At 42.5% G+C, this 24,403-nt stretch overlaps 1 protein-coding gene across 3 annotated transcripts in view; it reads left to right on the top strand.

Moving 5' to 3' along the window:
* The window catches only part of LOC309890184 (E3 ubiquitin-protein ligase NEDD4-like), a 140,788-nt gene that overhangs the window by 34,737 nt on the left and 81,648 nt on the right, over positions 1-24,403 (top strand). For all 3 annotated transcript variants that reach the window (XM_082783828.1, XM_082783830.1, XM_082783829.1), the window contains exon 2: positions 2,657-2,730. In XM_082783828.1, the coding sequence (XP_082639954.1) occupies positions 2,657-2,730 (74 nt within the window). The remainder of the gene's footprint in view (positions 1-2,656; positions 2,731-24,403) is intronic.

Below are 24,403 nucleotides of genomic sequence, written 5' to 3'. Positions count from 1 at the left end.
GAAGAATATGAAAAGCTTACTTTTCCTGCCTTTCAGTCTTACTATTCCCCCCAGCATTGCCAGCTGAGGAAGTGGAGATCAGTGGAGACAGAAACTGGAGGTGTCCACCTGGGAAGCTGGGAGATGCTCCTGCTGCTGGTACCCACTGCTACCAGCAGCGAAGGCTGAGCAAGCTCAATGTGGGCACCTCTCCGCTGTGTAATTTGAGGCTTTGGGCAGTCAAGTGACACGGAATAGTCTGTTGTATTTCTGCTGTATGCATCCACATGCACGTGCTGGTGTTGGTACACTGCTTTTGGGAGTACTTTAACAAAAAATGATAGAAGTTCAGTGCATTACAAGAGAATCATTTAGCAGGCGAGCTATCTGAACAGCTCCTCGTGTGCTTCAGACCAGCGCATAATTAGCATCATGCTAATGCAGAACAATTTGCTGCCATCCAAAATACACCTTGCTCATTGCATACAATAGCTGTTAGGAGAGTATTGTGCTGACCAAAGGAAAAAACTGAGTGTAAGTAGATGAAGCCTTGTTACCACTTGAGATGTTTTAATTGTGCTTGAAGTATTACGTTTATTTCATGCATATGAAAACTTGAACATATATGTGCAGAAGCACTGTCTTTCCTGCTTGGTAAAACGGAATATTTAGCAGAGGCTGAGAGCATGCATGCGGAGTGGGAGCAGGGTCATACCTTTGTGCACTTTATTTTAAGCATGAAGTGAGACTTAGGATATGTTTTTGAAAATCTGTTTCAGTTGTCTCGAGGATTATCTTTTGTGTCTTGCAGACCCTGAATTAGAGATTCTCCACTATTTGGCCATCCTCTGGTTCTGTGATTTTATTATTATTATTTAATCATACACCATTTGATTCAATTAATACGCTGAGGTGATGTTAGTGCAGCAATAAGATGCCACTCCAGCAGAGTTGATGGTAGACTTCATGGGAGGAAACCTGAGTAGCATTTGTGACATAGTTACTGCTAGAAATCCCTCTTTTGGTCCCTCTTCACTTAATGTTACAAATTCTTATCCTTCATTTCTTCAGTAAGTTCAGAATTGTCTGCATTTCTGACAGTTTTTTCTATCCTGCTTCCTCTTTTCTTGATCTTAAGGAATTTTCTTGATCTTAATTTTCAAGTTCATTGCCTTTTGTCCATTAAAACCACTCCTGAAGATCATAAAATCATGTATGTTCTGTAATGCCTCGAAGATAACTTTGTACTACCCATCAGTGCCACTACTGAAATTATGAAAAAGTGCATTCATTTCGCTATCCACTAACAGAACTCCACTGAATGTTGCTTTTCACTTCCCGTTTTGTTTACCTATCTGGTAAGTCTTAGGGCTGTTTTGGGCCCAAAAGAACCTATTTTCCCAATTTGGAAACCGGACAGTGTAAGTCCTTCCAGAAAAGATACCAGCAAACAAATTTTCAGAAAAGATTTAAAGCCTTGAATTCTTGTTTCAAGGCAACAGAAGGACATGGCAGGGTGAGTGTTAGGACGGGACTCTCTGCTGACGGGTTGAACAGGACCAGCCTCGGTGTTTCTTTCATTTTCTCCTGGGGTGTTTCTGACCTTCCTAATAATCTCCAAAATCTCAGGTACGGCTAACGAGTCCATGTCTTTTAGCTATCTAAGGCAAATAGAGTAGGTGTAGCGTGGTCATGCCAGGATAAACCTGTGGGAAAACGGCATTGTTTCCCGAACAAGCTTCAAGGAACGGAGTCTCAGGTTACTGTAACTGAATCTGGTATCTCGCAGCTCTGGAATGCTTATCAGAGGAGAAAAAGGTGGATAGCTGATACGTGTGGCTGCAAAACCTGTTTCCATAGGATCTTTTCCAGATTTAATTCTAGTGGCCTTTGTGTAACAAAAGTAAATGGGCCAAACTGGGCGGAAAAAAAAGATGCTGTTGATACCAGCGTTCCTCAGGAGCTGAACGTAACAAGGTGATAAACTGAGTGTCAGGTCAATGCCCACCAGGACATCAGCTGTCCTACAATGTATGCATATATAAGCAAGACAATAGACAACATGCATCTTCTGAAACTGCTGCTTGTCTCTAAAAGCTATTTTTTTTACTGAGGTGATGACACAGGCTTGAACAACTCCATATTAAGAATTTAATTTTAATCTTGTACCTTTTTTAAACCCTAGACATCTTTCAGCTGGGATTATTAGCATTATTGGACAAAACCTTTACAAATACTTTCTCTCATTTCAAATACTTCTTCGTTTTGAAGAGACAGATTTAGAGTCTATGCAGAATGAATTTCTGTGGAGTATGGATTGATTAAGGGTTGAAATGGCACTGCTCAGCAAGTTATCTTCTACCTTTGCTATTAATATTTTATAGCATTATTACTACTATGTTGTTATTAGAATCTACTGTTATTCTGCTTTTATTTAACTCTTAAGAACTGCTGTAGTTGGATGCTCTTCATGTTTGTTATTCTTCGGCAGATAAGATGTGTATCTCCCTCTGAGGAGAGGCCTTTTTTCCAAAATCCTATGTAAGGAAGACTCATATTATCTAAAGGTTGTGAGCGTTCATTCACAGGTTAACCTCTTGTGAACTGGTAATCTTCAAAATCAATTACAGAATAAATATTAAACCTGTTTTTTTTTTTTTTTTTTTTTTGTTAACAGGAGGAGTCTCGTATCCTCAGGGTAAAGGTGGTTTCTGGCATTGACCTAGCAAAAAAAGACATCTTTGGAGCCAGGTAAGTGTTCTGCTTTGACTATTTTATGCTTTTAAACAGAGTAAGTGTAGCAGCACTAGGATACTTTATCATTCATTGTTAATAAACGTGATGAGAAATCCTATTACTTGCTTACAACCAGTGCAAACTGTGTGATGTCTGCTGGCAAGACAGCTATTAATCGCAGCAGTGACTCTCTGTGCCCTCCTGTGCCCCTGGAGGTCCACCAGCTTAGCTCCTTAGCTCACCAGCTGCCTTTGCTCTCTGTGTGTGAGGAGCAGCTCAGACTCGGGCAGTATGTGGCAATATTTAACATTACTCCCAACTATCTCCCCATACACCCCACGTAATGCAGGAAAGACCAAAAGCCAGCAGCAACCTCTGTCCTGCTTTGCGAGAGCTCCACTTTCCCTACTGGTTTTTAGGACTCTGGTGCCAAGTGTTGAAGTCTGGCTGAACAGACAGACTGTGAATTTTCTTGAACTCTTAGATGTGTTCAGGTGCCACTGCTGCAGTTCTTAAGTATGGTACCTTAAAAGAGAAAGGCAATAAAAACATATTCACCTGTTGAGCCTATGGCACAAGAAGGCTAGTAGTAAGTGCTAATGTAGAAAACAGTTCAGCATGAACTGTGCTGACCTGGTGCTTTTCTGTTAGGCTGTGGCAGGCCTGGGTTTTATTTCCAGTTAAGTCTTGAATCATCTTGAGTTTTAAACTGGGGACTTCAGGGACAAGGTAAGTTTTTGGAGTATATAAGGCAGTCTCATAAGATCGTTTCCCTGTTCATCTTTGTATCCAAAGATGGAGCAAACAGTAGTCTTCGGCCAAAATAACAGCTGTCAAACAAGAAAACTGGCTTTAAAAGGTAGTGTGGAAAGATACAAATACAGACACTGTGTGTTTTCAAGACTTTTATTTTAAAAGAACTGGTCACAGGTTTAAAAATAAGCTTTTTCAAAGTCTAGGCTTGTTGTACAAATAATGATCTAAAGAATCCAATCAGGTAGTAGTAATTGAGAGAGAAGCTGGTTCTGAAGCCAGAAATGATCAGTAAACACTTTTTTTTGAAGGCTAATAGAGGTTTGACATTCTGTCTCCCCCAGCTGTGAGGAAATTCTTTAATGCAAATGCTCCAACCTATTTACATTTTTTTTTTAATTGGTTTGAAATCAATGGTATCCAATTTAGCTCTTATTGAAATTACTCTAATTTCTTAATGTATAAACAAGCCTCCCTGTGGACTTTCCTGTATCTCTTGAGTGATGCTTACAAATTGTTCATTAGCTTGCATATCTAGCTTGAAACTACATGAAAGCAGCAATTAAAAGTTTAATCAACTTTAATTTTTTGTGAAATTTCCAACAAACGTTCCATTGGTAGCTGTGTGCAGAATATGGTAAGACAAAGCTTTATTTCTTCCTCTAAATGTGTTGTTTAGAAGATCACATTGATACGGTGACCACAAGCACCAAGAGAGGCAGCTCGTGTAGATGTACTTGGACACGCAGTGCTTGCTAAGCAGAGCCCAGGTAGTCCTGCTGATAGCGTGGCTGGGTCGCACTATCAGAGTACTGCTGCTTGCTCACGGCGTTAGTGTATCCCTTGTGCAATTCCCGCTTGCCACCTACGCCCGCAGTTAGCATTGAGATGCTGCAGTACCAAAGGGAAGGAGAGGAGGAGCAAATTCTAGAGAAGAGATAAGGCTAAGGCACAGAAAAAGCAATTTTTTTATTATCAATACTAACCCTAGAATTGCCGTGTGTACATACTAACATTGCTTTTTCTTTACCTCGTGTAACTTGGCCTATTCATACTATTACAGATTGCTCGTGCTATTATCAGGTGTCATTCAAAAGAACTCCTAACATTTGCTTAGGTATTGATAAATTGAACTAATATCTTTCAAAATGCAAAACCTTAAAACTAAGTGAAATGTGAACTGAGTCCTGTTTATGTGGCCCTTAATATTTAAGTAGATTAGTTTCAAGCCAGTAGCATTTCCATAAAAGTGAGGAGCTAAAAACGTAAGTTGGGAATATGTTTTTAGCTTTGTTCTAAGCAGTTCTCTAGTAAAAGTGAAACTAACGGTGTCACAGCCGTAAGCTTGGTGAAATGCTCGTACTGCTGTGCTGACAAGTGTTCAGGAAGCTTTGTTCTTGGCTAGCGTTTCAGTTTGACTTTTCTGTTTGTTTTACTGGCCTTGCATACCTTGCTGAGATACTAATGTTTCATGCTGCTTGAATCTTAAGTACGGTGTAAGTTTCTCCAGGTAGTATCATTCTAACGTGGCTGTCAGGAGCGTGCTGTGGCTGACTGGCCCAGTAACGGGTTTGCTGGGAATCACCTGGAGTTGCTGGTTGACTCTTTGTTTGGGGGAGCTGCAGAAGCATACATACATGTTTAAACTCGGCAGGAGGATGTAGGAAATTAACAGACATTACAGCCTCACCAAATATTTATTTCCTGTGTACTGTCTGTTCAGGATCCCTGGAAAACAGCAGCGACTGGTGCTAGCTGGGTTTTCTTTGTTGCTGCAGATGCACCCCCCCCATGCGCTCTTGGTCCCTCTCCCATCAGTAATTTTCATGAGTACCAAAAGTCAGCTTGGAAGCAATGTGTGACACTGCAACTCCTGGACACAGCCACTGGCTAGCTGGTATCTTAGGGGAAAGCAAGCCTCGTGAATTCGGAAAGGCAGAGCGTGCTGCTTGCTGTCGCTGAGGCCTCTGTTAGCAGACTTGGCGAAGGATGAAATAACAGAGCGGGATGTGCTTGGGGCTGCTCTTGTTGGGTGCAAAGAGCCTTGGGGACCAGTTGTGCAGTGGGGTGGAGCAGGGAACAGGGAGAGGGTTTGTCACTTTCTCTCCTGGAAGGCCTCCCGGGGCCCTGGGCTGTGCAGAGGCAGCCGGGGAGGTGCGGGAATGAAGTTCAGAGGCAGCTCTGCGTGGATGAGCAGGCTGGGCACTTGAAAGTGAGGAGGTAAATTGACCTTCCTTGGGGAACACAGAACCCTTACGGGGAGAGGAAAATGCCTTGTGGTTCCTCCAGCTGCAGGTTTGGATGGGGTTGCATTATGCATTCGTCATTGACTTAGCAAAGGGAAAAGTTGTCAGCACCGTAACACACAGCGCCATGGCTGGTCAAGGACTTCAGTGCATGCACGTTGCAGCCTGTGCTGTGCCCCGTGGTGGCAGACGCTGGGTTTCTGTGCTGTTCCTGACCAGCATGTCTGCCTGCAGGCACGTTCTGGGTCATGGACAAACGTGGTTTTGTTTTATTGGGCTCTTTTCATACGTGACACCAAGCTTTAAGGACAAATTCCTGGTCCTGGTAAACACTCTTTTGGGGAGAAAGAAGGCCAAGTGCCTGTGCTAAATATTTTGGATAGTTGCAAACTTCAGAATGAGTTTATCCTAAAATCATTTGAAAATGTGTTAAAATTGCAAAGGTGCAGCCCCAGCAGTCAGTTGCCTCCGTGTAGTTGAGTTGTGCAGTCGTTTGCACTGGGGCAGAATGATGAGTTACCGCGTAGCTGTGAAAGATGAACCACAAGGCATACGCTGTGCTCTGCCTTTCAGTAGGCTTTCCTTACAGTTTTTAATCAACTTTACCATTAGAAAACGCCAGCTGTAGGCTTGCAGTCTGAAAGCCATTTCTTGCCTGATTAAATCCAAGGGAAGTCTTACCAGTGTAGAGTGCTAGAGGAAAGTGTTTTTCTTCTGAAACTGCTCTTGGCTTATGAAATCATTTTGATAGTAAATAATGATACATGAAAGTTCAGAAATTCATAGAACGATGATTATAATGACACAATATATAGTAAATGTCGAATGAAATAGCTGCTGAGTAACCCAAGGTGGTGGTTAAATGAGATGAATTTTATCTAGAGATCTAGTTGATGTAGGCATAAGTGGCTAGTTGGTGTGGATATAACTGGCTTGTTTTATAACCTGTTTGCATTTTGCCCTGCAAAATTATAAGGCTTAGTCTTTGATATATGCCAATGGCTATAGCAATTACAAACTGGAATTTTGTGAATGCTTTGCATGCTTAACTCTGAAAAAAACACTATGCTCTGTGTTGTTCTCTAGTGCATTTGCAAGTATGTATACGTATTTACCACCTGTCATGACTGTATTACATAATTTTATATTTATTTCCTCTTAATTCCCTCTCTAAACTTCTTAAATGCTATGTCTTAATGAATTCAGCTAGTATTTGTATTCTTGTATGCAATTAAGTAACACAAATTATAATGTAATTAATCTTAATTACAGAACATGCTTAACAGATTATTTTCTTTTTACTTGCATACTAGAATGATGCCTTGAGTACTATTGTGACTGAGGCTGCTCTGTGCATTTCACTGCACGCAACTGCAGTTACTGCCTAGAGAAATTTATAAAATAAAATGAAATTTCCTCTCCTGAATGCTGCATATGTTCGCTATTTTCTGGAATCTAGCACGTTCTTGAGTGACTCAGGCTGACTGCTGAGCACAGTCTGCCCGAGTGGACAATATACATCTCACCTGAAGGTACTTCCAGTGTGGGCTTGGGTTTTGATCGTGGGGTTTACCCAGAATTATAGGAGAGGAATACTATTAATTATAGGCAAGGAGGTGGTCTTTTTCTGCTTTTAACATGGATTTATGATTCCTAGAAGGTCTGGAGAACAGCCCCTCGTGTCACTGTATTGAATAAATAACTTTGTGTTAGGTGGTGGAATAGATCATGGCTATTCATTATCACCAGAGTTTGACCAATCTACTGAATATAATTACTTTTTAGCATTGTTTTTACACCATGTTAAAACAACATGAGATAAATTATTGCATCACTATGTACTATATATCTTAAATTTAGAATTCATCCACTCCAAAATAAACAAAGAAGAAATACAGCAGTATTGAAAGCAGCGCTGGGCTGCCTCTTGGGTTACTTGGCACAGTTGTGGCATGCTTTTTATAAATGCAGTTTCTTCATATACACACACAAATGGTTTCATAGGTAATAAAGGTGAATGCATATGTATAAATAAGAAAAAATGTCTTCTGATTATTATTAATAATTATAGAATTCATATGATTCTGTGGTTGTTGGTTGTGTGAAGTAAGACCCCATGGTGTGGATGTTCTTATTCAACTAAAAGGTTTGGAAGTAAAAAGGGTTGTGTGTATATGTGAGAGGGTATATCTGAATGTGTTACTTGCTGCTGCCTTCTGCATCATGAAGTAAATGAGAACTGGGGCTGTCGGGAAGTTGAGGAAAGTAGAGTGCTTCTCCGATAAAATTAAGAACGTTTTTCATTAAGAGGAAGCTGCACTTCTAATGACGTGATAGCTTGTTATGAGTCCCTCTGGGTTTATTGCTTTTACCTGCTCTTTTCTGAAAAGCCTGCAGCCTGGAAAACACAGGCAAGATGCAAGCCTTTTTCCTTTTCATTTTACCTGGGCCTAGGGTCAGTGGTTTAACTAATAGCGTTAGCGCTAGGCCCCGCAGGCTCCAGGCACCTGGTGAGCTATGTTAAAAAACATCGTGTGTCCCTATTGAGAAGTCTACCTGAAATGGGGCTGAACTCTAGTTCGTGCACTTACTGGGGTTTGCAATGAATGTGGAGCACACGTGCCTGTGCCTTGCAGATGATACAGACAGCAGATGGCTACCTTCTAGCCAGTCCGCTATCACTATTTCCAGTCCAATTGAGGTTATGCTCTTCTAGCTAATGGGAAAATTCCTGTCACAGCTATGCCCCTGGAGGTCCTAGCAAGTCTGCTATGTTGGATTGAGTTTTTAAAACAGCCTATTTTCTGCCTCTTATTTCTACTCTAGCAGGAGATAAATCAATTGAAGTGAGTTGCTCAAAAATTAACCAAGTTTTTTTTTTTTTTTTTTAAATAACCTGGCTCCTAATAAGCTGACTCCTTAGTGCAGTCACACAGCCCTTCCCAGCTGTTATCCTAGTACACAGCAAGGCTCCCTCTGGTGGCTAGTTTAATAAACAGCTTAAAAAGAAATCTATTATCAGTAACTTTTATTTTCTTTAAAGTGATCTACTCTATGTAAACATAGATGAAATTTGAACTCTTAAATTGATTTTGTGTAGGGCTTAAAATATTATTTTGGCATCAACCATTAGTCAGAAATTTTACCCAGTAAAATGTGAGATTAGTCAGATTCATAGAAGTAGCTTTTGGAGGAATGTTTCAGAAGCACAAGATGGCATGTGCCAAAGTGAAAGTACGGGGTATGTGCTCTCAAGGCGTTCCTGGGGATGAAGCAAAGCAAAGGGGTTTTGTGCTGCAAACTTTTCAAATGCCTGAATTCAACAAAGCCGCTTCACTAGGTGGCAGTTGCTCAAGTAGGATAGAGTTCAGAGTGCATTTCTCTCCTTTTTATAATTTGGGGGGGGGGGGGGGAAGTACAGAAAACCACTTTCCTTCTGCTGGTATAATGCACTGAGAAATGTGATGTTCAGAGCAGCACAAGTCTTCCACTTGAGTTTTGTGCAATGCCATCGATCAGTAAAAGTCTTTAGTCTTACCCAACGAGTGCTGTGCTTGCTCTGTACCATTGCTTTGTGCACAGTGCAGCTATTTAATTTTCTCACTTGCTACATTTCAATGGAGCACCAGGCAATTCAGGTTGAATTTCACTGGAAAATCTCAGTGTTTTGGTACTTAACAAAAATAAGCATCAAATGAGACTTCTTATTGTTGTGAACTCAAAATGAGTGCTTCAGCAGGCATGGGGATGAAACTGATGATTTCCTGTCAGCACTGTCTTTTCTTATTTTTTTAAATGACAAATGATTCAACACTTCTGAATCACTGTGCCTACCAGGGTATTGTGTGGGGCAAGGAGGGAGGAAGAGTTTGCTGGCATTACTTTCATTGGTATGGAGCTGTCACTCAGAAAAACTGTAAGCACTTCTAATGTAGTGGAAACAAACATGTTATTTACCAGGCAGGGGAAGGGAAAGAAAGCAGTTAAGAGCCTCACCAAATCTAGGCCAAGCTGTGCTTTGAAGCACAAAGGAATAAAACCGAATAAGTTAATTCAGAGGCTGACTGTAAAGCACTAGATGGTGAGGGTGTCCTGAAGGAAGAAGCACCTTTGACAAGATAGCATCTGTACTAGTTAACTGAAGTAAGATTTGGTCACCAATTTTTATTTCTTAAACAAAGCTGCACAGAAATGTTTTTTCCTAGCGGTGTGTAGGTGGACATTCAGCAGAGATGATGTCTGCAATGCTGATAGTCTAAGGCTGCTGTCTGACACCTCTTCAAAGCGGGACGAGTGCTCCAGGTGCCAAGCAGAACTGTAATGATTGTTGGGGAAGAGGTAAATTATTAAATTTGTTAGAATACGTGTGAAAAGCAGGCCAAAATGTGAAGAATTGTCTGAGTCTTCTCTATTTTCCATCAGAGGAGGTGGTAAAGTCCAACAAAAGAATTAAGGTTGGGAGTGGGGGCACATGGTTTATCAGTGTATTTATTAAATCGGCTCAGTGGCTTTTGGTTTACAGAGGGAGGCTTCCCACAGCAGGGATGTGCGGTGTGCCAGGGCAGGTGGGTGCTCTGCTGTAGCTGGCCTCTGTGTGAAGGTTGAGAAAAGCGTGCGAGGAGCAGGCCACGTCGCATCTGGCTGATTTCTTGCTAGCTGGCAGCAGAGGGCACCAGAGAATTTCCTCAACTTTTACCACTAGCTGGTACTCTGGGTTTAGCGGAAATTAGGCTTCCCTGTTTTTTCACCCACATCAGCTCTTGGATTTACTGGCACTCCTGCCAGTATTTGGTCCAACAGTTCCTTGTGACACCTAACTCTGGGTCCTTGGAAATTGCTGGGGGCAGTATGTGCTAAAGATGCACCACGTGAGAGAAGTAGCAAAGAGGATTTATTCTGCAGAGTTTTTGTTGCTGTTTATAAAGTAGAAAACATGACTTGTGAACTGTTATAAAACACCCTTTATTTGTGGGTGGCAAATTCTATTTGTTTACAGAGCAACTTGTTTTTCTTTTAGCACTGTCTTCAGCAGGAATGTGTGCTGGACAGAAATAGATTATGGCTGCAGTAACTCATTAAGAACATCGGAATTGTAAAATAAAAATAGCATTACTGATTCCAGTTTTTTGGAAGGCTTATTAATACAAGCATAAATAATAATTTGTAAAGTTCTTACAAGTCGATTCTCTTGGCTTATTTTCCACTTGATTCTGCAAGTGCCTCTGAAGATGGTTGCAGCTTTGGGCAGGTACAGATATAATCACTGTCGTGTCTGCATCACATCATGTATCGAGTAAAATGTGTAATAGGAAATGGCAATGACATCGCTTTCAGTAGACAGATTGTCAATAGGTGGACATTACTTGGCAGTAAGCTTTGGCTGAGAAATTACAGTGTAAGCTGATAACTGTTCCACTTAGATGCTCTACCTTTGTGTGAGGTGTTTAGACCTCACTTTGATTAAGCTCGGTCAGGGCTGGGGCTGTGCTAAGGGAAGGGGAGCTGCTCAGGTAGAAGTGCCTAAGATGTTAGGGGCAGCGTGGGCCCTTGCAATGTAGGCTGATGTGGAGAGAAGAAAGCAGAGAGTAATACAGGCGCTTGCAAAAATAGCACTAGCATTTTTTCAGATTTCTTTGTAAGTAACTGGAGCAGGTATAACTTGGTGGTTTGTTTGTATTATGCAATTTTGCTGCTGGCTAACACAGTTTTTGTTGCTGTAAGTGCTTCTGGTGCACGTTAAAATCAAGCAAATTCTACATGCATTTGTCCTTGTTAGTGAACTAAAGAACTGAGGAGTTTCCCTCCGCACTTCCACATTGGAAGTCCTGATGCAGGTTTAAGATTTGCAGAGGATGGACTTCAGTCAAGACGACTTTATACAGAAAGCTTCATGTATCCCAGTTTCTTTTTAGGCATAAAAAAAAAAAAGGATATAAATGCATCTCAGACTGTGCTAACTTGTGAGCTCTGTTTTTGGACTAGTTTTTAAAATAATACTTTAATGAGCTTATGTACATGTGACATGCAATTCACTGTTTCATGCCTGCCAGTGCTACCTGAGACAAGGAAAAGCCTCTGTCCATGTGTTAGGAGGTAATAAATCATGGACTAGTCTTCTGCATTGATTTATTTGCTGAAGGTTTAACCAGGATGTTGTTACTACTTACTCATTTCTCTGTTTCTGCCTTGGAAGGCTCCTGGGCTGCAGCTTTGGTTTTGGGACACAGCAGGCAGCCCCTTGCTGCTCTCTTTGCACGGGCAGGGGCTGGAGGTATTGAGGGCAGTGGGTGCCAGCACACAGACCAGCAGGGAAACTGCAGCTAGCTGTAGCTGCCTGCTTTCATGAAGATGAGCCCTGGTTTGCTGCTCTGTGAGAGGCTGTGGGCCCAGCCCTCCCTTAGCCCAAGTAACCGTGCCGTCTTTCCTAACGCCAGTGAGCGTGCGTGGTTGCTGCTTGTGTGTTTGCTTTTGGGTGTTGCTTGAGTGGCACAGCTGCTGCTCCATCGTGCTTTGAAGCCTGTTCATTTATTTTTTTTCCTTAGGGCAATCATGTATTATTACTTACTCTGTAGATATTGTTCCAGTACTGGGGGGGGGGGGGAGGAAAGAGATGTGCTCTCTTAGCCAGAAGCTTTATTTTGGACACACTGCCAAGAAACAGTCAGTCTTTCTGTATTCTTAGGGCTTTGCTATGAAATCATTGTCGGGTAAGTTAGAGACAGGGTGGCAGACATAACTTTCAGTTCCCTTTTTTAGTTCTTATTAGAGCCACAAAGTGTGTGAGTGTGCCTGCGCAGAGCCCTCGTGACTGGGTATAGCACTCATACCTAAGGAGGGGGGTGGGAAAGCATGGGAAAAGTACGGCTTCCTTTTTCTTTTCCCTACCCTAGCTAAAATATAGCACTAAATTTTCAGCTGTATAGCAGAAGTAAAAGATCCTGGGTGGGTGAGGGAGGTTTGGTTTTCCTATGCTGTTTGGTACCTCTCCAAACTGTATGAAGACGTTTGCAATTTTGGGCTCCTCAGTAAAGAGCCTTGAAACAGATACATAAAAAGCGTTGCTCTAGAACTATTATTTTGTGAATAGATATATAATATTCTATTTTAATTGAAAATGAATGAATAAACTGTTGTGGAAATAGATCAATAAATAATACAATGCAATTAAGCATTAGTTTTTTTCTTTAAGTCAGTGGTAGTATTAAAGTGTTGCTGGCATTTCTGGTAAGGCTTCATATCTTATATCTGTGCTTGTATATTTCACCAAAGAAATGAGCATAGGCTAAAGCACAAAGAATTTCCTTAGAGTTTAACTGGCCTTAAATTTCAGTTAGAAGCTTGTTTCCCTTAACTTTGGTTTTGAAGAACCCACTTTCTATTTTACAACCCAGGGGCAAGGTTGGTTTTCAGGAGCCGTGACTAGGTCACTAACCAGCAGGAAGCTACCTGCGTGCTTTTGGGGTGCTAGATGGGCAAGAAGACTTTTTCTGTTGAGTGTGGCAGATGGGGCCAGCTCGTGGTGGTGTCTGCCAGGTGCCAGAGCTGACACAAACTAGAGTTCGCGTCTGTGCAGCTCGGAGTGCAGAAACAGTTTACATCTGTCTGCAAAAGCAACATTAATATAGCCATAAAATGCTGTGGAATACAAAGTACTCTACAAAAACTGTATTTTGAACATGTCCGTGCATTGGTGCCCGTGCATGGGCAGCGGGGCTGCAGGGGCCTTCGTGAGGGGAAGCCGGGCCTGCCCCGGGCCTGTTTGGCCCCCCCAGCGGCGCGGAGCTGAGCCCGGCAGCCAGGCCGCTGGGTCTGAGGGGCAGAAATGCTGGATGGGCAGAAGGCTGAGGAGAAAAGTGTGAGAGAGAGGTCTGCAAGTACCAAGGTCAGAGGAGAAGCACAGAAAATCACTGTTTTCTATCAGTGTCTTGGTTAGCTAATTGCAAAATGTGGAAAAATACCAGCCTTCGGTTTCCATGGGTGTTGGGGGAGGGCAGGATTAATGCTTGTGAAATACTCAGATACCATGGAAATTGGAGCCTGAGAAAAGGCTACGGGGAAATTAATTGTCTAGCCTCCAGAACAGGGCTAAACATCACATAAAATGAGCTGCTGGGGTGAAATAGAAAACGTGGCTTCGTGTCACACACAAAGGCGCAGGAGCCGCGCGGCCTGGCCGCGCTGAGGCGTGAGGGAGCGCGGAGCTGCGCGGGCAGCAGTTGGGGTTCAGCTGCTTTGTGGGCATAGCAGCACATTTACTGCAGCTTCTGGTTCCTTTCTGTGGTAAAAGGAAGAGAGTTCCAGTCTGTTTTTAACTGGACTGCTCATCGGAAATGCATGTCTGCAAATGAGGGCGAGGGTTTGCAGCCTAAACTGGGCCTACCTGGGACAGGCAGACCTTGCAGGTTGCTGGGAAGGCACTGTTAGTGTTTTCCACTCCCCATTCTTACTACTTTTCTACAGTGTGTGATTTTTTTTTCTTTTATTTTAAAATTGACTTGAGGGTTGGAGATGTGCAGCCCTGATTTTAGTTGAAGCAGAAGTAGGCTAGTGCTTGGGAAAGACTTTGGAAATGCTCTTCTTACAGGCTGAGGTTGTCGACCCGACTTGCTGTAGTACAGGTGTCCCTTGCTGAAGCTGAAGGTCTCGGGCTCAGGTTTGACAAAAGCAATGCATGTGGCTGTGGTAAGGATACCAGTGGTTGGGCATCTCGCCTGGTAGAGCTCCTGGTTGCAAGGTCTTGCACTTTGGCTGGCAGGTGTAATGCAAGAGCAACTGGAAACACAATCAAAGCCGCTCATTTGAATAAGGACTTTCTCATTTATGCAGGTGATGTCAGTTACTGGGTGCCCCTTCCTGGCTGACCTGTGCTGTGGTCTGTGTAGGGCTTGCTCTGTGGTGGAAATGCAGCTTCGTGTGGTGGACTGGAGCTGCCTACCCTCCTCTGAGGCTCGAGGGAGGCTGTGGAAAGTGAGGCAGGCCTGCGGTGTGGGTCTGAGGGAAGGACGGTGCTAACGCAGATGTTAGGGCTGGGTTGTACTGAGTTCCACAGGCATGGTAGTCAGGGTTGCACTCAGTTGTTTAGCAGTTAATTCCTTTTTAATTAAGTAGATTGCCTCTGGCGCCCACAAATACTGGTTTCTGGGAACTTTTGGCAACTTATGGATCCTGTCCACTCTAGATGTAGAAAACAATTTAATTGAACTGCAGTCTGAAAGGCAATTTAATTAAATTGCAGTCTTGCGAGCCATCTTCTGAGCAAATGCATCAGATAGATAGCAAATGCATGCTGTCTTCAAGTCATAGCCGTGTCTGCACCAGGACAAAAAAAAAAAAATCTTCAGATAGGGATAAGTTCTGTTCAAGAGTGTTTGCCTCCTGTATTACAGAGAGAAAGCCCTTAGGAAGCAGCTGCTCAGTCAGTCAGAAGTTCAGACTTATCTCATACTGTTGGGTGAGGAGTAATGTGGCATTTCTTAGCAGTAATGAATGAAATTTTGTTGCTCAACAATTAGCACGTGACATGTGTCTTCAGGTGGGTGGAGGCTTTTATGCCATTGTAGAGACACATCCTTCAAAATTCATTGTAGGCGAGCCTACAGTAGTGACCAAGAGAACGCGCTGCCCCTGGTGATGACCAAGTCTTGAAATGTCACATGGAAGAAAATGAATTCAGGTGTTTCAAGGAGAAACAACAGAGTTAGACATGTACATATCAGCTGAGAGAAGGGATGCGGGGGGAGCCCTTTTGGATAACGTTCATGGTGTGTAGATCTAGCCTTCTGCTTACAAACAGCTTTAGAAGTTTGTGGTGTTCAACAAACTTGTGGTGTGACTGAGCAAGGCTGGCCTGCGCCAGCAGAGGCTGTGCCTGCATGTCACTGCCTAACCTGTAGGATGTCGGTGACCACAGCTCATTGGAAACAATGGAAACAAGTTGCCTGCTCTGAGTTAGCATTGCCTGCATTTTTCATGCAATTGTTGACAGAGTAATCATCGGGGAATTTGATTCATTAAACCCAACCCTTGTTGCCAAGTCCCCCTCGTAAAGGTCAATGGTTCAAGACTGTTAATGTTAGTGCTTTTGTACAGAGCTTGCCATCTCCTGTACTTGGGATAAATAGTGAGAAACTTTTACCTCTGCCACTTTCCTTACAATTTAACCATAATGGAAATGTCATTTATTTTGTGAATTCTTAGCTTACATCTCCATCTATGACCTCTGTGGCTGTTGAAATTCAGGGTTTAGAATGTGTTGTGTGTTGTATAGTGTAGAGAACTAATTTTTCTTTTTTTTTTTTTTTTTCTTTTTTTCCCTGTATTACACTGTCGTTTGTCCAGTATTCATAGAATCATTCAGCATGCTACATCTGACAGCTCTGGTTTGTTAGTAATTTGCCTTCATTGATTGTCTTGAAAGTTTTATCTTATTTCACATTCTAATGATTTGGCTTATACCATGATTCTGTGGAGTAATACTGTTTGGTTTAACACTGCGAGGGACAGCAACTCCAGGCTGATTAGCAGTTTCAGCACAGTTGATCTTTTTGTTGACACTATTCTACAAAGAGAACTGTGTTGTGGAAGGAAAATAATTGCTTCTCCGACCTCTTATTTTTTTTTATTAACCAAGAAATGTATTAGTTGTGTCAGCTGGGAGTGGGCTGAAGGGGAGAGTAATGGATCTGTCTGAGGACGGGCGATGTGAGCCCATTGTTCGTTGTTGTTGGGTAAATTCCGCACATATTCAAGTAGCTGCTTGGCGCTGGGAGTGTCCTGGAAACGTGACAGCAGGAGGATTCACCGCAGAGGTGGCACCGTGGAGGTGATGATGAACAGGCACGGTGAGGTGTACTGCGATACCTGAGGCAGCATAGAAGAATTACAGGTTTGTAAACGTATGTGTTTGTGCGAGAGACTAGCAGACCTCTCCCTTTGGAATTCAGAGGAACTCACCCCTTTCTGTAACTTCTGTGGTAAATGTTCGTAGCTATTGTGGCTGTGCTGGCGGGCACCAGTTGGGGTGTGAAGTGCAGCGTGTTGCTGGTCCCTTAAGTCTGTTGTAGCATTAGGGTAGCTCAGCAGCCTGCTGGCCCCTGCACCTTCCGATCAGAGATGTTTTAGGAAAGAAGCTGGCAAGCATGTCTGGCCTGTAGCAAGCATGTGGTAACACTTTGAGACAGCCTAGGACATCGTGGCAGCACGTGGTGCTTTTACTTTTCTAGCCTGTTAACTGTATCCTGTTCCCACTAAACATAGCCTGCTGTGGGGCATTCAAAAAGTGGCTTTCTTCATCAGCAAGCTTCGTATGGCTTCCATCTACACAAAACAAAAAACATCTGAGAGTTAAGTAGGGCTCTCCAGGCAGAAGCATGTGCTGCACTGATTTGTGGGACTGTGGCACGTCGTCTGCATAAGTGTTTTCCTGTGTTGTTTTCTTCTTTCTTTAACTTCTGATACTGTTTCCTAGACAGTGTACTCGGTATGAATGGTGCTGAAAAAGAGGAACAGTCACTGAAACCTGTTTGCTCTTGGCAAAGCCTTTGTACGGGAAGGGGATGGAGAACAAAAAAAAAAAAAAAAAAAGAGCTGGAAAAGAGCCCTGTCACCTTCACTGTATGTCTTCCTCCATGCCTGTGAGGGCATTGCTTCTTTCCTAGTGGCATGTTGCAGAATAAGGCTCACTGAATGTACTTAGATAAAAGCCAGCTCCATATTTTTCCCTGGAAACCTCATGCTAGCAGCCTATCCTGAGATTCCAATTATTATGTTAAGTCTGCAAATGTATTTTTTCATCTGAGGTGGTTGAAAGTCTGGCTTTTACAGTGGTGTCTCTGAGCTAATTCAACCTGCGTTAGCAAGAAAATAACGTGCTTCTCAGAGGTTGCAATTTTATCTCTAACTAGAGATTAACATCAGACTTCAGGCGAGAGGATTCCGAAGTTTTTGAAGTAATTAGCCGATTACTGTTATTATCCACATGACCAACTTGGTCCCTTTTGAACCTGTCTAATTCCCTAACCCGCAGTGAATCCCACAGGCTAATTACATGCTTCCTGTGCTTTCTGGCTTTTCCTTTCATCCAACGTCATTCTGCTCCATGTCGGGTTCACGAGATCTGCTTGCAGCAGCCAAGGGCACGGGGTTTGTGAGGCTGATGGAAGAGCTGACGACCTCGTGGGTGAGCCTGGCTTTCTGGTTGTTAGAAACCAATTTATGTTTACGTGAGATGACGATTTACATTTACAGTTGCTTCTCTTGAAGAGTGTTCACTGTTGCATGTGGCAGTTTTTCTGACCTATTTGAAGACTTGGATCTTCAAAGGTGTCCTGTTCTTGCTCATACCACTCTTTCTTCTGCTGAGCAGAAAGCCTGGTGAAGACAGCGAACAGTCCTCTTCAGTTTGGTCCTGCAAAACGCCTCAACTTGTCCCATCCAACACAACAGGGGGTGGTGGCAGTGGGACTGCATGGGCTGGTAAGGTGAGCCCAGCAGTTCTGAGCCCTGCACATCACGCTGAGGATACATGTCCAGCCTTCCTCTGCCCTAGCTGGCTGCTTGCTCCTTTCTGCTGGCCAGCACAGGTATTTCTGAGGCTCTGTGGCGAACTGCATGAAGGACCTAATCTGGGTTTACAACAGCCTGGACTGAGGGACAGAAAGCTTTAACCCACGTTTGTGTCCCTGTCTGTTCCATCTCTGTGATGTTCCTGTTTGTTGACAGAAGAGGAGATGGCACAGGGCTGGGAACATGCCATGGGAGGAGCCAGCCTCCTCTAGCAGCAGCACTCAATTAGGTCATTTAAAGTCGCTCTGAAATTGTGGCCTCTCTTGTCCAGTTGTGTAAAGCCAGAAAAGCCTGTTCCTCAGCACTACCAGCGTGTGCTATTCATTGCTACAGATGCTGCCTAGAATTCCTGCGAACTTCTCTTTTCCAAAAGCTGGGTGCTACTGAATTTATTTTTTTCTGCTGGATTTTTGGACTTAGTGAGATGTTTTGGTGGGGTGGAACATCATAGGAAGAATTCAGATCAAGACTGAGGTATGCAGGCTCTCCCTTAGAGCATTCATTTACCTTTGGCTTGCAATCATGAAAAATGGCCTCAAGGAAAAGGAAGAAATACGTGTGTTTACGCTTCTATCTTTTTACAAGGCCAAGATACATTTTTTGAGATGTATTTAGAAAACTCAACTCATGCTCTGGGAGTTTTTCAGTTCAGGAAAAATGCAAAATGAATCTGGTCTTGTTGCTCTTTATCAGAACACAGCATTCTCAAGTAACGTCCAGGGAAGGTGGAGACACTGTAGGTGGAGTTTGCTATACAGTTTTAACTCCCTTTTTCACCCACAGGCACTTCTTTGCAGCTGTCTATGATGTGAGTCATCATTATCTCTAGCAGCTCTTTGAATAAAGCCTTGCTAAATTTCTTGTAGTGCTAGATGAGGTGTCAGCCTTTCTTTGGAAAACAATAATAATAACATAAAAAAGGAAAGATGTGAGGCCTATAAAATGGCTCTGGGATTTAGTATGAAGAGGTGAGATTTTTAGGATGCTTGGACACAATGGATTGCAAGTTTGTCTCTTTGGTGAAAGATAAGGTAAGGATTTCTGTTCCTTCTGAAAAACATTTCTTTATTTTAGTGCAAGTAGTCACTTCTGGCTTTGCTTTAGTCACAGTACGTGTGAACCTTGTGTGACTGTGAGGGGGAAAAAGCTGCTTCATTTCTCTTTTAGAAGAACTCTTAATACATTTTAAATGGTATGGACAGGAAGACAAACCCCTAGAAGCTCATCCTAAAGGAAAAAAAAACAAACAAACAGACCATACACTCTGAAACATTCTAGTTATTTTCTGTATGGTTTTATTGTACTTCTCACTTAAAGTAACAAGAATAGGGAAACCTGTCAATGGTTATTGAGATAAAAATAATAGAGACTGTAAAAGTTATTTGTCTTGTAACATTGAGGTTTTACTACTCTTCATAAAACTTTGTTAGAAGTATTTATTTCCTATCTTAACCTTAATAATGCATATTTTGAACTTTGTTTCCATCATCCCTTTGAAACACTAGGCAAAACTTTAATCTTTTAAAATCAGTGATTACTTTCTAACCTGCACTAAGTGCTTGTGTGCACAGAGTTGTCTCTAAGTATTTTTAATGATTTTGTAAAACATTTTTCAAGGAACTTCCTCTTGCCAAATACAGTCTGCATTCTGTCCTGCTGTTAATTACTGTTCATTACTCCCATAAACTTATGGAGACTCGCTGAGATGGATAGTTTTGAAGAGTGTATTTTACTGACCTGAATTTGTAAATTATTTCTGGAGGTATATTGGCTGTACAAGTGGATCTCTAATAGTACACGTAGACTGCAATCTACAAAAAAATCTCAGTATGAAACTCAGTCCAAAGTTTGCTTTCCCCTGAGTAACCGGGCAGACTGTTTTTATGCTGGTACTCACATTTTCTAGTGTTTACAAAATCCCGGTGAAAATTAATATCACCCCCTTTTGAAGACTGGGCAGACAGATAAGTATGTAAAACCAAATGAAAACAACAGCAGAACCTGACAGGTGAGTTCTTGCAGGTTTAGTTGTGCTGGCGTCCCTTCCCCATACCTGGATGTTTGGCCTGCCCTGTCTTTACTCTATCGTGCCTGGAAAGTGGCAGACTGGCTCTGTTGCTCCACCTAAGGAGGGGATAAGCACAGCAGACTGTGCAGAGCTCTCCAGTTGTGGTGCAATAGTATAGGATATTAACAGTTTTTCAAATGCATTCTGCTTTTGCTTTTTCTTTCAAATTTGGCAGAGGTCAAGTTAAATTGGGCTTCTGTCCCCAGTGTCCCTCAGTTGGGGTATGGTCAGGCGTGCTTTGTGGAGCCAGAGGTTGCGGTGGCTGCCCTGCTGCAGCAGAGAGGCTGCCCAAGGGAGAGTAGGGAGAGTACAGGTAGGTTAGATTGGGTAAATGGGGGGGAGGAGAGGTTGGATGAAAGCTGACCAATAGCCAGGTGGAGGTTCCCTTAAAACTATGGAAATAATTGAATTTGGATATGGCTTCAAGAAAAAGCCTTCTCTGCCTTCATGTTTGAAGATGTTAGTACTTTTCTAGACAGAATCATGTGAGCTGTTGATTAGTTCCTTTCGTGTGTGTGAAACAGAGGTGGGAAAGGGTTGGCCCAGTAGGAATGCATATGCATTTCTCACAGAAGCAAAATTATCATTTCAGGCAAGACTTGTCTCCTTTGAAGTAATACAGCTGTTCTGAAATGTGAAGTTTGCCTTCATGTGAGAAGCTTGGCATGCATGCACTTGCATAACGAGTGGTACTAAATCTTGTACTTTGGGAGGCGTTTTCATATGTAAAAATAAAAATGGAGCAGTGCAGGGCTTAGTAGTTTCATTGTTCTTTCACGTATGCGTGTGCTCTCCACCCCCTTCTTTTATGGCTTAAAATAAAGAAATAATAATTTGGATCATTGTCAAAGGATGCTTTAAGACCTGCTTTCAAATCTGGTTCAAGAATATATAGTAAATATAATTCCAGACTCAAGTAAACAAATAAGAAACTGCTTATGGGCTCCAGTATTACAGTACTCTGAAATAACATAGTTTTTAAAAAGGTGTTGGTCTGTTTGCTCTTCTATTTCAGAGATTTTTTTATTTTTTTTTAACAAATCAATGCTTTGTTGTCCTCCCCAATAAGAAATGCTGTAAGGTTGCCTTTTGAAGCTGCAGATCTAATGAAGGCTCTAAAATTGCTTGAGCTTTAAGAAAATAATAAATACTGAGTTGGTAAAAAGATGACAAGTGGGTAAATCTGAATAAGTTAGGCATTTCAGAAGGTCAGGAAAAGGCTTTATTAAGACCTCAAAGTTTTTATGGCTGTTGTTCTGCCAAACCCACTTTGCGCTGCCTTGTGATTATGATTAGCGGAACGTTTCTTGTTAACAGAACTCTCTTAGGATTCCAGTTTATTCTCCAAAGAACTGTGATCAGCTCCATAGTGCTGCTAATCTGGGTAGGTATTGATGTTTTCTGTAGGTTTGGGCAAATCATGTCAAGATGGCTAAGATTGTAATTAATGAGTTTGGGATTTTGTAAGGAGGAGCGTTATAGATAGGTGTTCAAGAAATCAACTCCCATTCATCTCCCGTCACTAGTGAGATAATGACTGGGCTCATTTCTCTTTATTTATGAAGACCTGACTTGAAATCCCTGCTTAGTCCCTTGAATGCCTAATAACACGTGCGGAATGATCTGCTGACTTCTGACAGCAGTGGGCGATGACGTTGTATAAGAAATTCAAAGCACTAATAACCCTGTAATCTTTCTGATTGCAAGAATGGCTGTGCTGACCTCCTTCACTGCACCTGGGGGGTTCTCCTTCCTTTTTATGTTGTTGCGCTGTGCTATGGATGGAGCTGGGGTTGGCTCTTTTGGTATAATTTCTCCAGCGATACTTAGGAAGGAGGAGTCCTATAGCAGGTGAAAGGGTCAAACTTTTGTATACACTTCCTCCTATCTCCCTTAATCTTCAGCAAAAAATTGCTTCTCCCATGTCAAGAAGCATCCTCACGGACACAGAGGGTATTACAGCACTACTTTGTTCTGTTAATCGTAGGTTTATTATGCCCAGCTGCTGCAGTCGGGTCATCTCTCTGATGGCAGCCTCCTGGTCACAGTGACCTTGCTTGCATTGCGTGGCTTCCTGTGTCAGCCTGCCACCTTCCTTTGTTGGTGTCCCTGGCGTTGCGCTCCTGTCTGAAAGCCGGCCAGTGTCGGGGCAGCAGGGGCAGGCCGTGAGGAACTGCCATCTGCGTTGTCCCTGGGCTCCAGGCTTCTGTCCCGGTTCCTATATCCACTTTCGGTTATTACAGTAATGCTACTAGAATGCTGCTGTACGTTTTCACTTACATATCAACTGCATTAACAGAAGTCCATGATTTTTTTTCTATTTATCACATGGCAGGCTTCATTACGATTGCCTTCTTAATACCAGCACTGCTTTAGATAAAAACTCATGCAGGTTAAGTTTTCGGCTTGTAGCTTTCTACCTGAATTATTTTGCTGAGCTTCTGCATTTGATGTTCTGCCCTCTTCTCAACACAAAACCAGTACTTTGGCCGAAAACTATTTCTATGGCAAGTTTTCTAAGCAATTTGCAAATCTATTATTAGTTCAAACATTTGTCAGGTACATGATGTCATCTGCACGATTTAAAGGGCTTAATTCTACTCATCCAGTGTCATGCTCTTAAATTTATCTAGCACTCAGTTTTAAAACCTGATGCAAATCAGCAGTGATTCAAGCCGGAGACTGATGCTGACAAGGAACTGTGGAATGACTTGCCTCATTTGTTACTTATTTTTAGAGCACAATAAAAGTACTCATACATCACTTCTTATAACTGTGGTTACCAGGAGTGCCATATAGGTTTTTTATATAATGCTTTCTTCAGGAATGAACTTTTCTCCATTATAAAAGTCAAGAAAATAATACTCTATCTTAATGCCCATACCTCCCCTCCTTTTTATCCATCAGTTTCAGGGTGAAAAGATCTGCTAACTACAACTTGAAACTGATCAGTCTGCTTTCTGTGCACAGAAGCTCCCTGTAACCTACTTTGTTGGTTTTCCTCAGTAATCTTAGCAGGTGTCTTTATTTTTGACTCTTCTGTGATCTGGATCGTCAGGATTTCCCTTCTTTAACACTTCTACAAATTCTGCTGTTAAACAGATGCCTGGTATTTCCTCTGGTCTTCACATATATTTCATTCCACGTCATTGATACTTTTCACAGTACCTTTGTACAGATCAGATACTGTATTTGTCCTTGTGCAGATTTTCCTCGAACAGTTTTATAGATCTTCATGCTATTACCTAATAAATCCATCGGTTTGCCTTGCACTTTGCCATTGTAAAGCTCCTTCAGTGCTTGCTTCTACTACGCCTTTGACATGTAATGTCTGTTCTCTGGGATACGTTTTCATATTTCATTTTGTTATTGTAGTTGTGTTACTAATTATGGATCTGCTTCTTTCCTTGTCCTGCCATCCTTCGATATCATCACCTGTTTGCTCAGTGTGTACTTCTATTATGCCGGCTCTCCGAGAAGTCTCAACCAGTCTGTCTCCTTTTACTTTGCGTGTTTTGTGTTTCCTGGTAGAGGTACTGCTCTCAGGAAGTTTTGTTGTGTTACTTCCATGCATGTCTCTCATCTGCTCTGTGATAAGATTTATTAATAATCAGGAATGAGAGACCAACATCATTCTGTAGGTATTAACCTGTGTCCCTCTATTTAGGACACACTGTTTTTAGCTGCCTGAGGCCTGGTGTGGCTGAATGTGCTCATGGTGGCTGAGGAAACCTGCTGGTACTACCTGGCAGCTGTAGAGATAAGGAGCAGCAGACTGCATGTTACTGCTGCAGACAGTTGGTTTGGTTTTGCTTGACGCCCTGCCAACTTCCATCTGGTTCCAGGCGTGTCTTTGTCACCAAGGGCCACGAGGGCTGAGAAGCGCAGGGAAAAGAGGTTGCTAAAAGGCATGCACGAGGTGAGGTAAAGCAGACTCAGGGTGAGTTACAAAATCTTGGGCAGGCACCCTTATTACAGGGCCACTACTGGTCTAGTCAGTGTCTTTTCCACATCCCTGTTTTTGGGGCTGGACACAGTCCAGCACATGTGGGCACAT

The sequence above is a fragment of the Aythya marila genome (genome assembly GCF_965140915.1).
Source record: "Aythya marila genome assembly, chromosome: Z".
Lineage (NCBI taxonomy): Eukaryota > Metazoa > Chordata > Aves > Anseriformes > Anatidae > Aythya > Aythya marila.
The sequence above is the reverse complement of the archived record's forward strand: the minus strand, read 5'-3'. Positions and strand labels throughout refer to the sequence as shown.